At 36.3% G+C, this 16,063-nt stretch overlaps 1 protein-coding gene across 6 annotated transcripts in view; it reads right to left on the reverse strand.

Moving 5' to 3' along the window:
* The window catches only part of MRTFB (myocardin related transcription factor B), an 88,442-nt gene that overhangs the window by 34,010 nt on the left and 38,369 nt on the right, over nt 1-16,063 (reverse strand). For 5 of the 6 annotated variants that reach the window (XM_083799814.1, XM_083799816.1, XM_083799812.1 and 2 more), the window contains one exon: nt 470-535. In XM_083799814.1, coding sequence (XP_083655940.1) covers nt 470-535 — 66 coding nt within the window. Of the gene's footprint in view, nt 1-469; nt 536-4,856; nt 4,926-16,063 lie in introns of those variants that run through there. The other variant, XM_083799817.1, reaches the window with a different exon arrangement.

A 16,063-nucleotide genomic window follows, 5' to 3' on the forward strand; every position in this document is an offset into this window, starting at 1 on the left:
CATATGGTCCAGAGTACGATACCCAGCCGACGTCATTGCCTCATGTCCTGTAGCATCACAGCTACCGCCATACAAGATTTAACACAGAAGACGTTTCTTGGCATGCGTCATAAATTCTGTGTGTCCTTTGTTTTTGTTTTGGAACCCTTGCCATCCTACTCTTAAAAGACTGCTGGCTTTGATATTGATGTCTACTCATTCATAAAATTCAATTTATTTCAGTAAGATTAGTCATAATTTGAAAAGAGAAAATAAAATGAGATTTCTGCAAATCCTTGCATTTTCATCACAATGGCTGTTTTAACTGAATGCTCATTTAGATTACGAAAAAGATCCCACTGGTCCTTTCAAATGATAAAGCTATTTTTTAATGATTCTCAGGGAAGTGCTAATCTCCGTTATTTTACATACTGAGTTCATAATTAATACAGTATAGTAATAAAATTACTAGAAATAAAGCAAGTCTTACGTGGCATGATGCCCTGGTCCACCAGCTGTTCTCGTGTCCGTCTTTGTTGTAGCCTCAGCTGAAGTACTGAAAAAAGACAACATTTGTATGTAAACATACCTCGTAAAGTGTAAAACCAACTTTCAAAAGATGCCAAGTATTTCAACTTTAGAAATATTTTTGCTATATACATTCAGTAACCTGATAGTAACCTCTAAGACAACTATCATTAATGATCAACTGCTATTAACATAATTTGGAACAATTGCTTCCAATCCCTATTTATAATGGCTTTTGCTGCTTTTTAGTCACATCTGATAAAGGGTCTATTTCATACGTACGTCCACTCCTCCTACCGCTTAGGTCTCATAACAGGTATTAAGTATTAGATCTTTTTCTTTGTAACGCTATTATTAGATAATAGATTCCAGAGAACATAGTGAGGTATAAAGAGTTCATACCATAAACTGCAACGTGCAATGATTATAGAGCCTTTGTAAACGTGTTAAACCAATCCTACATGACTGCACTATGCTGAGATAGAGATGATGTTTGCAGGGATTTAAAAAAGAAAAGCTGTATACATTTAGTTGATCCTTATGGATTTTATTTTTAAAACATGAAGGCTTATTGTACATGTAAATCAATCAATATTGTTGAAATGCAAGGAGCTGAAGCTAGATTTTAGCTGACTTATTTAAAAAAAAAAAAAAGGTGATACAATCAGGAAGAGTCCTTATCTCTAAACATCAGAAAATGTTGTTTTCCTGATTCAGAGACATGTTGTTATCATAATGATTTAAGGACCAAATAAAACCAATATTGTCAAATTTGGAAAAACAGGTTACAATTTCAGAGATAATTTATGTTCATTACATTTAATAAAATGTACAAACATTGTCGTTGCTACTCTAAGTATGACCAACACAACACACATTAAATACTAGACCAACAACCACACAAAAACTATGGGGAAGGGCAGGAGTGGCCCAAAACTTAGCTTGACCTGTTGAAATGATTTTAAATGTTTGGAATGAGACAAATGGATCTAAACTGATCCAGACTTTTAGTTCAGTAGACAGCATGAATTTCAACATTTAAAATATTAAGTCCTGAAAGCTACCCAGTTTAAAAAAAATAAAAATAACATATCTAGTCATAGACATAATCTTAGAAACATACTGTGTTTTGCTTTTAGAGAATACAAATCCTAGGGTTAAGGCTTAGATGAAGTGCCACTTCATGTTGTACCTTATTCAAAACAAGTCTGGTTAAAGCCTCTTAGTGTAAATAATTACAAATTGTACACGCCACAGACAGGAAAAGGAAACAGACTGAGACTTTGCTGATTAATGAGTGTCTCCCCTTGAGCTATATAATTTCAACTATTTAGGGTGAAAAGCACACCATCATCTAGAAGACAAAAATTTTCAGTCAAAGATCAGTAAATCTGAGAGATTACTTTTTTAAAAAATATTCTTCCTCTTCTTTTCCTATTTATACTGGCAACATCATCAAAAGTTAACAACATGCAGTGCATTTTTTGAGTCTGACAATACCTATTTTTAGCTATGCAAATAGGAAGAGCTACTCCTAACTGAACACAGAAATAACAGGAGTGCAAACTGAGCCCTTCCAGCTATTGCACCTCAGTAGCCTTCTCCAGGATATCACACACTCTTACTTGGGACATGGTTTATTCTGCCTTTAATTATCCCTGCTTCAGAGACAAACACAGTTTGAGATGAACAGCGTCTCACATCTGACAGGCCCAAAGAATTAGGCATTTCTGTGCAGGTGAACCACTGAAACATTTAAAACATCTTGTTTCTTTGTTATGTACTTGAATCTGCCATGATACCCATGTATAACTAAAGCCATTTCCAAGTTCTGTGCATTCACTAAAAAAGAGGACTCAACAAGGGCCTAAATTAACACCACTCATTCTATAGGGCTATTGAAGTGAGTGATGCCTTACAACACTGCATCTTTAAGCAAGCCATCGCTGTGGTAAATGATGAGTTAGTAGAATGGGTCCAGAAGAGGGCCACGAAAATGATCAAAGTGAAGGCAGGCTGAGGGAGTTGAGGTTGCTCAGCCTGGAGAAGAGAAGGCTCCGGGGAGACCTCGCAGTGGCCTACCAGTGCCTAAAGGGGGCTGCAGGAAAGCTGGGGAGGGACTCCGTGTCAGGGTGTGTAGGGATAGGACAAGGGGGAATGGCACTAAACTTAAAGAGGGTAGGTCTAGATGACATATAAAGAAAAAATTCTTTAAAATGAGGGTGCTGAGGCCCTGGCCCAGGCTACCCAGAGGAGCCGGGGGTGCCCCATCCCTGGCAGTGCCCAAGGCCAGGCTGGATGGGATTTGGACAGCCTGGGCTGGGGGAGGTGTCCCTGCCCATGGCAGGGGGGGGTTGGAATTAGATGACCTTTAAGGTCCCTTCCAACCCAAACCATTCTATGATATTGCTTAGACATAAAGGCCCCACACTTTCCAAAACTAGAGCATTTTGTTGTAAATCTTCCCAGAAAAAAAAAAAAAAAAGTTTGTTTATTCTACTGTTCGCTCCCCCTTGTGGTTGTACTGATTTACACAGGACTTCATGTATAACTGTTACCCTAATGTGAAATTTCATCTCTTGTTCAAGATGCTTGGTCAAGAAAAAATACATGGAATATGCAATATTTACATTCTCAAATGCTGCCTTGATAATTTATTATGGATGTATGATTATGACATGCTGTTTCCATTGTATTTCACAAGGAAGCAAAACAAACTAATGCATTGTCCAGAACATCAAAATGAATGCAATTTCTAAAAATTAGGCTAAGGACAAACTTCATTGTTTTCAGAATTTGAAAAGGAACCAGCTTATTTCCTGTTCTGCAGTACAGGAAGGATACTCCTCTGCCTTAAGCGTTACTACCAGGAATAGCAAGGCAAATCCTGAAAACAAGGGCATTATTTTCTTATGTGACACAAACATTGAGAATTTAAATACACACATTTCAGGGCTGTGCCACGGCAGTTGTGTTCAGAGTTCACAATATTGTTACACAAGAATTGCAAAGGACAGAAATGAGAGAACACAAAAGCAACAGCAGTAGAAAGTAAAGTGATGGAAAGTTATTCAAAATTTCCTGCATTCCTGTGAAAACTTAAAAATACCTGCTTTAATTTTTTGTACTTTCCAAGGAATATTAAATGGCTATAAGAAGTTAACTGAAGAATTATTTTATAATAGATTGATTGATTTATTTTTGGTCTTCCTTAATTCACGTTGCTCCATGTAAATTGTGACCTTTTCACATGGTGTCTTTTATTATGAGAGGCAAACTTGTGCTGCCTGTAGTCTTGAACCAATTAAAGAACTCAAATGGTGCTGGTGGCACACTCCTTCTATGGCTGGTTCTTAGGTTGGGCTTGGCAGCATCTTTCTTCACATCTTTCTGCAAAAAGCCGCTTGTTGTTGTTTTTTTTTTTTTTTTTTTTTTTTTAAGAAGAGGCCAATCTGACCCCAAAAAAACAGGGCATAATCATGTGCAAACACATTCCTATGCAACTGTACGCTCAACTTTAAAAGTCCACAAAGTTTATAAAAGTATATGTGAATTAAGAAAAATAATGTACATTACTAGCACATTATTAACGTACATCTTAGCACATTATTAGAGAAAACTGCAAGAAATGCACATTTCAATGGAAATGCATTTTAAGCATGCAGTGTAATGTTGTAATGTCACACTTCTAACCCCGGGGCTAGTTCTCTAGCATTTTTGTATTGCGGTATCACAAAGCACTGAGAAATCCACTAGCAGTTGTAGTATTTACAGGAAAACAAAACACTCTGGTACACTCTTGGTTTGGATTCTCCTGCTTGAAACTGATAGCTAGTCTTAAGACTAGATGGGCAATCCCTTTAAAACCTTAAATAAGTTTTACCTATCCAAATGACGTGAGACAATTTATAACCAGCATGCCAAGACTACTGTATTTCAGACCCAATATCTGTGGTCTTGAGTAGATTAAAACCTGAGTTTCTTCTTTCTTTGCTCATGGCTATGCTTTCTCTTACACTACTATGAAGCAGTGAAAAGGGCTGAAAAGCATGTCCTGCTCTGGGCAGGAATCACATTTATGCTATGCAGCTGTATTTAGTCCAGATTTACACCATACCTAGATTCATCTTTCCTGGAACACTAAACATACTACAAACCCAGATCGTCTATCAAACCTTTTACCTAGTTAGTTACAAGGTAATTTTGAAACACATGCTTCTTTATTGCAGGCTCAAGGTCTTCACGCAAAATTCTCTCTTCTACCATAAGTTGTGTTCAGGGTGGAGCTGATACACCTCATCGGACACAGCAAGTAAATCAACTAGTATTTCTTTGAAGAATTCCATTACCTGCAATGCAGTGAGTCAAGTAGCAAATGCAAGCAGAATTACAACCAGCATGGGAATGCTATCATTGATGTGAATCACCTACCAATACATAATAGGAAAGACATTTATTAAGAAAAAATGCATTTGTGGTATGTGGAATGCTTTTTACTTAGAAAAAAAAAATACAAGCTAAGAAATTAGTTTGACTGTTAAATTGCATAGAAAGGAGTGGAGATTTATCAGCATTTTGTTTTTTATTACTCCTAGACCTGCCTGCCCCAGATCCAGATATTGACATGACTCTCAGACTAAAGCTTTTCCATCTTTCATATGAAAAGAATCAGATTTCTATTTGGCATTCTACTGCACTAACACAGATGCTTACCACTAGGTCATGTGATTGCATTGCACAGTCTAAACATATCCTACCATCTCAGCATTTAGCAGTTATTGCATTTTAATTTTTCACTAGCAAGTTGAAAAGGCCTCATACTGCAGACTGCCAATACAATTAAGCTAATTAACTACTCCAATGCTTCTAATACATACTTCCTTGTATTCGTTTGAAACATTTTTAAAGGTTTGCCTGAGGTGCATTCAGCTGCTGAGATTTCTCTGGAAAAAAAAAATCAAAAAACCCCACAGCGTACCAAAGTCTCTGTGTCAAAGTGCTGTTTTGAACCAGCGCTAGGAATATGCAAGCTATAGTAAGGTACCATATGGCAGCACTGGTACACTGTCAGGGAGGTACACACTTAGAACACTGTAAGCCCACTGTTGTGGGCTGTTGTGACTTGTTAGGTGTGCTGCAGTTCGTGCAGCTTCCTGTTTCTGCTTTCTGCATGGTGGGAGTCAGGAACAGGGAAAGGCTCCGACTCCCTCTTACACGCAACTGCACACGGCCCTACACCACAGAAGCATCAACACAGCAAAAACATACCCAGTGGATGCGTTATTTGTATTTGTGCCTGATGGACTTTGTCAGTTCTTGAAATTAATGTAGCTTGGCCATGGCTATGATTGGCAGCATTCACACAGGAAATGCGGAAAGGAGAGACAGAAAGTAAATCTACTCAGCAAAAAATAACGCTAAGAATGTGGGTAGCTTATCTCTTATTTTCCACCTGCTTCCAACCAGTTCTTTAATGAACATTTATTTACTCCAAATGTAGATGATGGGAAATCCTGCTATATAATTTATGAATGTATTGTATCTATGGTTTGTGGCTTCAATTATGATCAGATATTTGGCTTAAGCTTTGCAGAAAGAGTGAAAAGTGATCTATATCCTCAACAATGTAGTCTTAGAAGATAGTATGTAGAGTACTATGGCAGAAGGATGAGAAAAGCTGTAAGTATGTAGCTGCACATAAACTGTATGTGCATAGATGTTAAGTTCTAGCATTTTTTGGCAGAAATATGTGTAACAAATATTTATGGTTTCTGATAATACTACTTGCACACCCATCACCTGTTAACCTACACTGGACATCACATATGTTTTTGAAGTTGTCCCATGTGTGTCTTGACCAGTCATAAAAACTGTGGATTTTGAAAGCTATCAAAATTGATGTTACTCACTCACTAAATAAATATCAGGAACGTATGTATTACATAGTCAAGAAAGGACAGCCTGTAGCATGACTAATAGGGAAGCACTGCAAGGAGAATACTGAAGAAAAGACAACTCATAAAGATAGGATCAGAAGATAATCATTGAATATTTTGACTTGATCAGAGCAAGGAGGTTCAACAGAAACAAAGCTGGATGAAAACCAGATGTTTGCTTTTGCAATCAACTCAAAAATTAAGAAGGAAAGAAAGAAGTTTGGTGTCAGATTTTTGTTGTTGTTTAAATATTGAACAATTAAATGTGTTACTAAAGAACAAAAAGTTTCTAAATAGAAATTCACTGTGAATGAAAAAAAATGTATTTTTTTAAAAATTGAAAAGCTGAAAAAAATTGTACTTTTCCAAAGCAAGCAAACCAGGAAAAAAGCTAGTATTTATACATCAACAAGATGTAAGGAACTAAAATAACTTTAGCCACATGGAGACAAAAATCAGGAAGCAGAGATGTTTCTAAGGAAGAAATGGCAATATCTTTACAAGAGTTGAATCATCTAGACAAAAGTCGAGTCAAAGAGGATATTTGACTTAGGTCTGAGTGCCAAAGCAGATGGTCATGGTACAGGCAGTAATGACCTTTATATTGTCATTATAGTTAGGCAGACTGAGCCCTACAACTGAGCAGACACGCATTTTAGACAGACTAGTATCGTTATAATGGAGATGAGCCTGTAATAGGTATAAAGGAAGGGAACTAAGAATGAAGTTTGTGAAAAGCTAGAAAGGAAATAGGAACCCACAAAGCAGCTGAAGTAACAGCCAGAATGGTATGGAAGAAGGCAGTCATGTAAACTAAATCACAAGTTTTTAATAAGGAAAATATGATGAAATTATATTAAAAGATGAATGAAAGATGTGAGAATGGAGCTCAGCTTTGCAATTTTGGCAAAGAATTGCTGATGTATTTCAGTGAGAAACTCTCTATACAATAGATTGCAGGTTAGTTTAACGTAATTAAATCTAATACAGACCTTGTTTACTATATAGAGACATAGAAATCCATATAGCAAAAGATTTCTTTAACAGTCAGTAGCACATAACAAGGTAAATCTAATAATGATGGTTGAGACAGGAGAATAGAGCTTCCAAATAACGTGAAACCTATTGAGGCATTAGACAAAGTTATTATACTGTATTTTTTGTTCAATTTATTATTGTTTTTTAATAAGCATTTACAGACAAAACAGTGACATCTGGGGAAGGGAGAATTCAAAAGACACAAGATATTATAAAACAAAGTCCCCCTGGGGGGTGCTTCTTACTCAAACATAGTATTTAACAAATTGTTCTTATCTGGCTGCACCCATTCAGCTTGTTGCCTGATTGCTTGCTTCTCACTTTCACACTTTTAAAATCAGTTACCTACATAACATCTAAAATCATAGACAGATCTCCAAAATAAAGGCCCAGAATTGACAAAGGTTTAAATATGTTAATATGCTGCAAACCTCAGTAATACCATTCCTCATTTTTAAAATGCATGTGCAAAAGAAGGGCTATGTTAACACCACTGAGCAAATATAGTCGCTAAAAGACAGAACAAATATTTTGCACTTTAAATTATCTGGCAGGAACGTCCTTTCACACCACTGCCATGCTACAGAATTGTCTTCGAACTGCTTCTGAATAAAAACCATGCACAGAGAGGTCAGCCAAACTCCTGTTTTGTCAGGGGAAGGAGGGCGTTTTGTTTTATTTTCAAGTCAGTGTATGATTTCAAAATTAACACTTTAGCACAAAGCCAAGAGATTCCAAAATGTCTGTATGTTTTCTCTGGGCACTGCAATTATCATTTAAACTTACATAGTTTATTTATTACTTAATGACAGAAAGATGATGCATAATCCTTCCTCAGAGCAAGGAGACCAGGTTATCTGACTCACAAAGTCAGTAGAAGTCTTCTGATTTCAGGGGAGCTATAGGTTTTTCACCATCTGAAAAACCACAAGTGCCAGAGGCTGGCGCTCCCAACTCTTACCATTTCTTCCCATGTTAGCATATCAGGGAACCACCAGTTCTATATCCACGGGAACGGAGAGGATGGTACAAAACGGAGAAGTCTCATCTTGAAACATATTTTCATACAGTAGTAAATTTTACCAAGTTAATGGCCTCTATTTTCAAACACTGACTACTGTTCAAGTTCACAAACACTAAGGCCTATAGAGGCCAACCAAGCAGATCCTCAACACCTCGCTATGCTGGTTTGAATGCAAGAAAGCCCAAATAAATAGGCACTTAATTAAGTATACATCCCGTTCTGTAAAAGATCCTTTGAAAGGTAAGAAATTTAGAATAGTCCGGTCAGGTCTTACTCAGTGTGAGCAGCAGAGTAAGTGAAAATTAAGTGTATTACTAAAGAGCAAACAAAGTTTGCATATGATTTGCAGCCATCACTCTGTTACAAATCTAATTTGTATCCTATAGAAAAGGTGTCTCAAAGTAGTACTATATAATCACAAGCACTGGAATGTAGAGGCCAAAAATAAATTGATAGTTGTCCAGCAGAAACAACACTATCTACACTGACTGGCAAGCTTTCACCACTGCTTCTTGTCTTGAAAAAATACCAGAACTCATACTGTGTGCAGTAATTCTAGCCCTAATTCCACATCTAACACAATTATGTATCCTATTAATTTCTAATCAAGTTTAAATTCTGTCTTTTTTACAGAGGTACTATGAAAGCATTAAAATAATTGTTGACATTTAACAATTAGAGATGAAAGACCAAATCACTGAGGTGTTCATTAGACAGTGCACAGTTCTTTAAAATGACAGCAAGAAGAAAAATCATGTACTGACTTTTCAAAAATGTTCTTTATGCAATCAACTCATTATTTCTTTCAAAGTTAAAATCTAGCCGATATGAGATATTTAAGTCCTTAAAACTGCAAGTAAAAATGGGAAAATGCCATCCCCAACATTCCTGTATACTCCCTTGGAAATTTCCAAGAGTGGTAGGAACTCCAGTGCGGGCTGCTAGGCTGGCTGCCATGGAAACAGACAGTGCTGGAAACAGGGCCGTTTCCTTTAAATTAAAATCTGTTGCACAGAAAGCCCTAATTTCTTTTTGCCAGCTTAGAACAGCTTTTACACAGCCAAAGTCTCTAACATGTTGGGCTTGAAGCACAGAGCAATAGATGTTAACAACAGATGTTCTAGCTGCACTGAAGGACTGCTGCAGAAGGTAATTCTATCTATTGTATTGTGCATATTGTAAAATACAATCCTCAGTCAGAAGTTATTTATAACTAGTTATTTGGCACCAGGACTATAAGATTAATACAAGTATAGGAGTGGCAGGGTGGCAGTACAGTAGGAGAGAGTATTATATCAGATGGCAGGTGGACTACACAAGCAATCAAAGCATCAGATTTGTATTAGAATTCTGGACTGACCTCACAACAGATTACAGAATTGCTAAAATCAAGCATCAACTACTTAACTACACACCTCTTTTCAGTTGTTACCCTTGCAACCCCAAACAGCATCTGTTCACACAAGTTTACGTGGCATTTTCTAAACAGAACGTAATTTACACTAAGTAAGGCAAAAAAAAAAAAGTAATTTACACTAAGAGGCAAAAGTTTTGCATTCTCCTGTCATAAACGTTTATCTCTGAACTCTATATGGTGTTGTGCTAAGTTTATATTAAATAACTCATTAAATGCTTCATTGAGACAAAAACAGTTAAACTTTTCAACTAATTTTAATTTTTCTGTGAATAAAAATGAAAATGTAGTAAACTGAATGCTTTATACACTAAGTAACATAAAGAACAGGTTATACAGTGTGCACATTTGAGGAAGTTTACAAAATATGATAACTAGTTTGCACCCAGTATTACTCTTTTTGTATGTGTCCAAACCCAAAAATTTGATTATGTAGTGTTCTTTTCATTTGTAGGGCACGTCAAAGAAGGAAGAAAGGTGAGGGAAAAGCTATGAAAATATTTGCTACCTGTAATTTGTTGGAAGTGATTCTAAGTTGTACAGCATTATACACAAATGCATTAAAATTGTACACAAAATACATTAAATTTTTTGTACTCACCTCCCACCAGCCTGAAGATGTTAATATAATGTTAAATAATTTTAAATAAATAATTCAAAGAAATCTGACACTACCTAAACCTGTGAATGTGTTACTCAGGTTCAAAAACCTTCAAAATCCTCTTGTATGCCAAAGTACCATTTAAAAAACAAGTCTCTTCTATTTATTTTTACAAAAAAAATATCCTTACTCGTTCTTTCATATTTTAATGTATTTTTTTCTATTATTTTGTATGTGAATTTCTGCTAAGACTATATCCTACATAATTTAAGAAAAGTAAAACTGTCTCTTGTTCATACTCATTTTAAGCAGTTACTCAGTCATACTTCATTTCGGCATATAAATTATAGCAGTAAGACTACTGAGGGCCATTTCAGATAATCTCATCAGAGCTCTGGAGGGAAATCCTTCAGGACCTCCAAATCTTTTAAACTACACTGCAGTGATTTAAGCTTTGTCTGTGAGCCAGTAATATTGTACATATAACTGTTTCTAGAAGTAACATTATCAGACAAAGTAGAAAACAAAAAGCTAGATGGGAAAGATAGCTAGATGTAAACTTAACATTTAAAAAAAAATATGAAGCATAACTTATCATCAGTTGAGAAGCTTAAATGACAAGGAAACAGAACAGTCTGTATCATATCTTATTGCTATGGAATATGTTGCTTAGAAACAAGTCAGAACATGCAAAAGCCTCCAAACAAATTACTGAAAGGTCTGCTGGGATGAATATATACACACATATATATATATATATACGTATGTATGTATATAGATCTAAAAAGCAAAACCTGTATTTTCACAATTCTTTAAAAATGAAAAAAATCACTACCATCTCGGGTAGAAAGTCTAAATAAACTGAAGCTTTCATTTCAAGCACTTTGTAAAATTGCATATATTCAGTATATTAACAATAAGTACATATTCTAAATCTGCAATATTCCTCTGCTTAGTACAGTCTTCTGATTTTATTTTTTTAAACTTATTTGACATTTCCTCCAATACTGCTGTCAGCCAAGAAATGTACTGTCAAGGGACTCATGAAAGTTGGGTTCAAATTCTACATCTAGTACAGACTTGCTCTGTGATAGTTTGGAGCATATTACATTGAATGATGACAGATGATTTCCAGGCAAGCCCTCTTGAGAGAAGGTACTACCCTCCATTTTCCAGGCTCTTCCGAGGCACAGAAGGACCAGCAAACAAAACACATACCCAAGCAGATCATCCAGGTCACAAGATTACACGTCAGTTTAAAACAATGAAGAAGGTGGGTTTACACTTAAGTGCCTGATCGCAAACTGAGATGTAAGCTATGGCATTGTGTCAACTCTGCTACGTAAACAACATCCAATTTCTGTGGGTGCCTGCTCTGTGGATGACTCAGATTGCTTGCAGTGACAGCGAAGTCACTACATTAAAAAGAATGTCGCATTAAAAAGGCTGAGGTATATACATGCATTGTTGGATGCGTTGTGAAAGGAAAGAAAAAACCCTCCAGCACAGCAACAAAACAGACAGTGGTTTCAGAGTGTGGTTTCATATCTTAATGTGATCTAAGACCTGAATGCTGATGAAAAGACAATGAATGGTCTCTTCCTCTCTCCAACCACCGCTGTTCCTCTTGCATCAATACTGGCAAAGGTGCAGGCTGCCAGGTCAGTGCAATCTGGCTGAAAACTAAGACTACAGAAAAAAACAGTCTTCAGTGATACCGACTCACTGATCCAGCTTGCTTCAGGGTTACATAGTCACTAATACCAACATAAGGAAGAGGTTGGCAGGGATGGATGAGACTATGCCCACTTTTGGCAGCAGCAGTTTTAGGCCTAAACTCTGTGAAAGTTTTAAGAAATCTTGGCATGACTGGAATTGCCATAGCAAGTTTCCTTACAATTCCTGGTTATCCCTCATATCCTCTAACTGTATCTAGATTACATACAAAATCAAACTAATACATTGTGACCTTGGTTTATTAAAGTATTTAAGCGTGTATCTATTATAATAGTACTACCATATACTTATTGTCTGTTCAAGTGTTATACTGAAGAAAAAAAGTGGAATAAGCATTGATTTACTTGTAAGACATACAATTCTCTCATTGTCATCAAAGAAACTGTTTAGAGTAGATAAAGTTAAGAAAGTTAAGAATTTCAATACAGCCTCACAGGATCAGGATATTTGCATTTATAGTGCTTCCTTTACTAAGTCAACAGGCATACTATTTTTTCAGCATTTTACTCATCTGTGTCTTGAGAAATACATCTGATAGAATGCCACTGATGAGCGAGGACATAAAACACATCAAAAAAAAAAACAGAGCTTTTTTGAATTTTTTTTTTTTTTTTTTTTTTTAATACCAGCAAAGTCCTTAAGTATTACATGCTACCACAGGAGAGCAGTAGAGGTCAAGAGTACCACCAATACGCAACATGCCATCAATAGCAGGAAATCTGTTAAAAAACAATTCTCATTCAATATTGATTTGTTGCATGGGAGGAAGGGAAGAAACCACTCCTGCCTAAATGTGGTAATCTATTAACCAGACAGCATGAAGACACTTCCAGCAAGCACCTGAGAAGTCCCTGTACTTCACTCATTCTACCCTGTATCCTGTTTCTAGCACTTACCAGTCTCCGGTTCCTCCCGAAGGCCATAAAATCGAAAAGGAATACAAATATAGGAAATAAATTATGCTTTAAGGTGGAAAAAAAAATCCTTCCTGGTTATTATTTTTTTTCCTTACAGTAACCTGCAGGCAACTAGTAACTCTGAAGCTCAGATTAATATATGAAAGATAGGACCATACTGATCTGTTTAATCAATTTTGTACTCTCTTCAACAATTTTCCTGCATGGTCATACACTCTTGCATGAGCTCAGCAATCTCTGTATCAAAACAATTTAGGGTACAAGGTAAAATTGCCAATGTTCACTTCACTCCTCAGTTAGAAACCTCATCTGTAGCCAAAACGTATTCCTAATAGACACATTGTTGATCACTACCTCTTTCTTCCTAAGCATATGCACAAAGATGTCCTGATTTCATCCAAAGCTTTTCACCTGAATTTTTAAAATATTATGGCTGCTCACTTAGCATTGGAAGTCAATGCTTTAGGAATTTCTAAAAGTTATTTAGCTATCATTGTAGAGTAAGCCTTAGAGAGGAAGTCTTTTTTATTCCTTGTTCATGCAAAAGGTAATTTGATAAGAAATCTTACTAAGAAATTAAGAAAATGTTATTAAGAAATTCTGTTTTCACAGAACAGACAATATGTAAGATTTTTTATTTTTATCTTTTTTACAAGAAAGTAGGATAAGTAAGAGGATTTCTTCCAGTGCTATCAGATACTTTAAGAGAGAGGGGGAGAGAGAGAGAGAGAAGTCATTAGCATAAGCAAAGAAAAAAAATCATCTTTGTAATGTAACCTTCCGATGCATTTAGTATTAATTTGCCGAAGTCAGTGTTGGGATTTGTGTTTCCACCAAAACTCTTCTTCCCTGTAAAGAAATACCAAGCAAAAAAAGGGCTGCACCTAACAATACTAATTGCTGAAATACGCAAACTATCATCTCAGGATTTTTATATTTATCAAATCTGTGCAAAATACATTAGGAAGCAAAGGTTATGCCACCTTCTGAATTACATAGACCTCTACATATTTCATCCAGGACTCCCCCCCCCCCCCCAATTTTTTTAAAAATTTTAACCATACAGATGGTATTCGTATGTATTGTTGTTTCAGAGCAAGAAAGGGATGATGATGATTCAGGTGCTAAAATAGTCACATCTTAATTTGAATTTTAAAGAAAAAAGAGAAAGAATCCCGCCATGAGCTAATTTAATATATTCTGTAAAATGAGAAGTGTTTTAAAACTATTTATGCTGTTATCTAAATAATTTATTAAAATTAACTGCAATTGAATTTTTCTAAACCTGCAAAATACCTGAACTACATATGTATATTATAAATGGAAAAGGTGAAGGTCTGCTTTAGCTTCTCTTGTTTAAAACCAGTCACATTTGCTATGCCTTCAATAATTCATTCTACAATAAAGAAAATTCTTGGTTTTGCTTAGCTGTAGAAGGAAGAAAGGCTGGAAGAGGAGATCCTGTAGTCCATTCATACTCTCAAAAAGAGGTTCATTATTTTAATTATTAGGTTGCAAAATTCAGGAAAGATAAAAGAATTAGGAATATTCACTCGTGAAAAGTGAAAGCAGTGAATAGGTACTAAAATAGAGAAAATGAAGCAAAAATAGTGATCGTGGAAAACAATCACATATTCTTTTATGCACTGGATAAACTCCAAACAGTCATGAATTTAGACTGTACAAGTGTCCCCTAATTGTAGGTTTTTTCCTACTCTGACAGACAGTCATTATTGTAATGTACATTCTTTCAGCCACTTGCTATGTAACTGACATACTCAAAAAAGACTGAAGACAAAAATTAATGTGGTTACTTATTAGCCCACCTACAAGATCCATCATGCTACTGAATTTTTTATTTTACTTATTTCTCCCCTTTTTTCTTGGTAGTTTGCATTTGTTAGTATTTTCCCTACAATTTTTTCCAAAATTGTATGCTTATTCCTCTGTCCCTCTCCAAACTTCCTTGCCTTTCTTTGTTCCTGCTGCCCCACACAGCTTCAGAGGTCGCAGCAGCAGGTTTGAGTGAACCTGCTTGGGGTCGACAAGGCATCCACCATGAAAAAGAAACCACTGTTGGCCCTTTCTCTCAATCACTGTCTTTCAGGCAGTACCTTTGTGCTGTAAGGGAAGCAGAACTGTTATGCTCTCAGCCACAGACAGTTACATGCATCAGTGCTGTACTCATTCTCTATCTTTTTGATCAGTGTTTCTCCAGCCCTAACTTAAGAGCTAAGTAACGTGTTTTTTTTTCCTGTTTAAACAAACTGTCAGTTACTAAATTCCGTAAGGAATACAGGGTACCTTTTCACGATCTTAATTGTTATTAATTTCCAAATTAAAAACAAAACCAAACCCAGCACTGAAATTCTGAGAAAAGCATCCTGTATAGCAGGGGTAGGGGAGGAAAGCAGTCTTGTCACAAGAACGAGGAAAAAATCTCTGCATCACCAGACAACCCAATGATATCTGGAGCAAAAGCCAAGGCAGAGTGCTGGAAAAGGGGTGAAGGGATTTTGTCTGCTACAAAATACAGCTTGGTTTTGGCTCATTACAAAGTTGGAGTTTGAGTCTTGATCTGCAAAGAGCCTGGTATGTTAACATGCACCAGCTAACCAAGTGTCCTCTGCAGGGCTGGCAGCTGACCTGCAGAGGTCTCTTCCCTCTCTCCCTTAACACAGGCCAGCTAGATGAATACCTCGAGCTAGAAGGAATGAGACAACTTCCATGTCTCAGCTGTATTACTGCCACAGCCTAGCAAATACTTAAAATGTATGTTTGTCAGCCTTAAACAAAGCTCTATGTATCCTCAAACTATTGACATTTTGCAAACTAATGCTTGTAGATTGTGTCAATTTCACACACAATCTAAAAGCAATCATATACGGA

This window comes from Anser anser, assembly GCF_964211835.1.
Source record: "Anser anser genome assembly, chromosome: 15".
In the NCBI taxonomy this organism is placed as follows: domain Eukaryota; kingdom Metazoa; phylum Chordata; class Aves; order Anseriformes; family Anatidae; genus Anser; species Anser anser.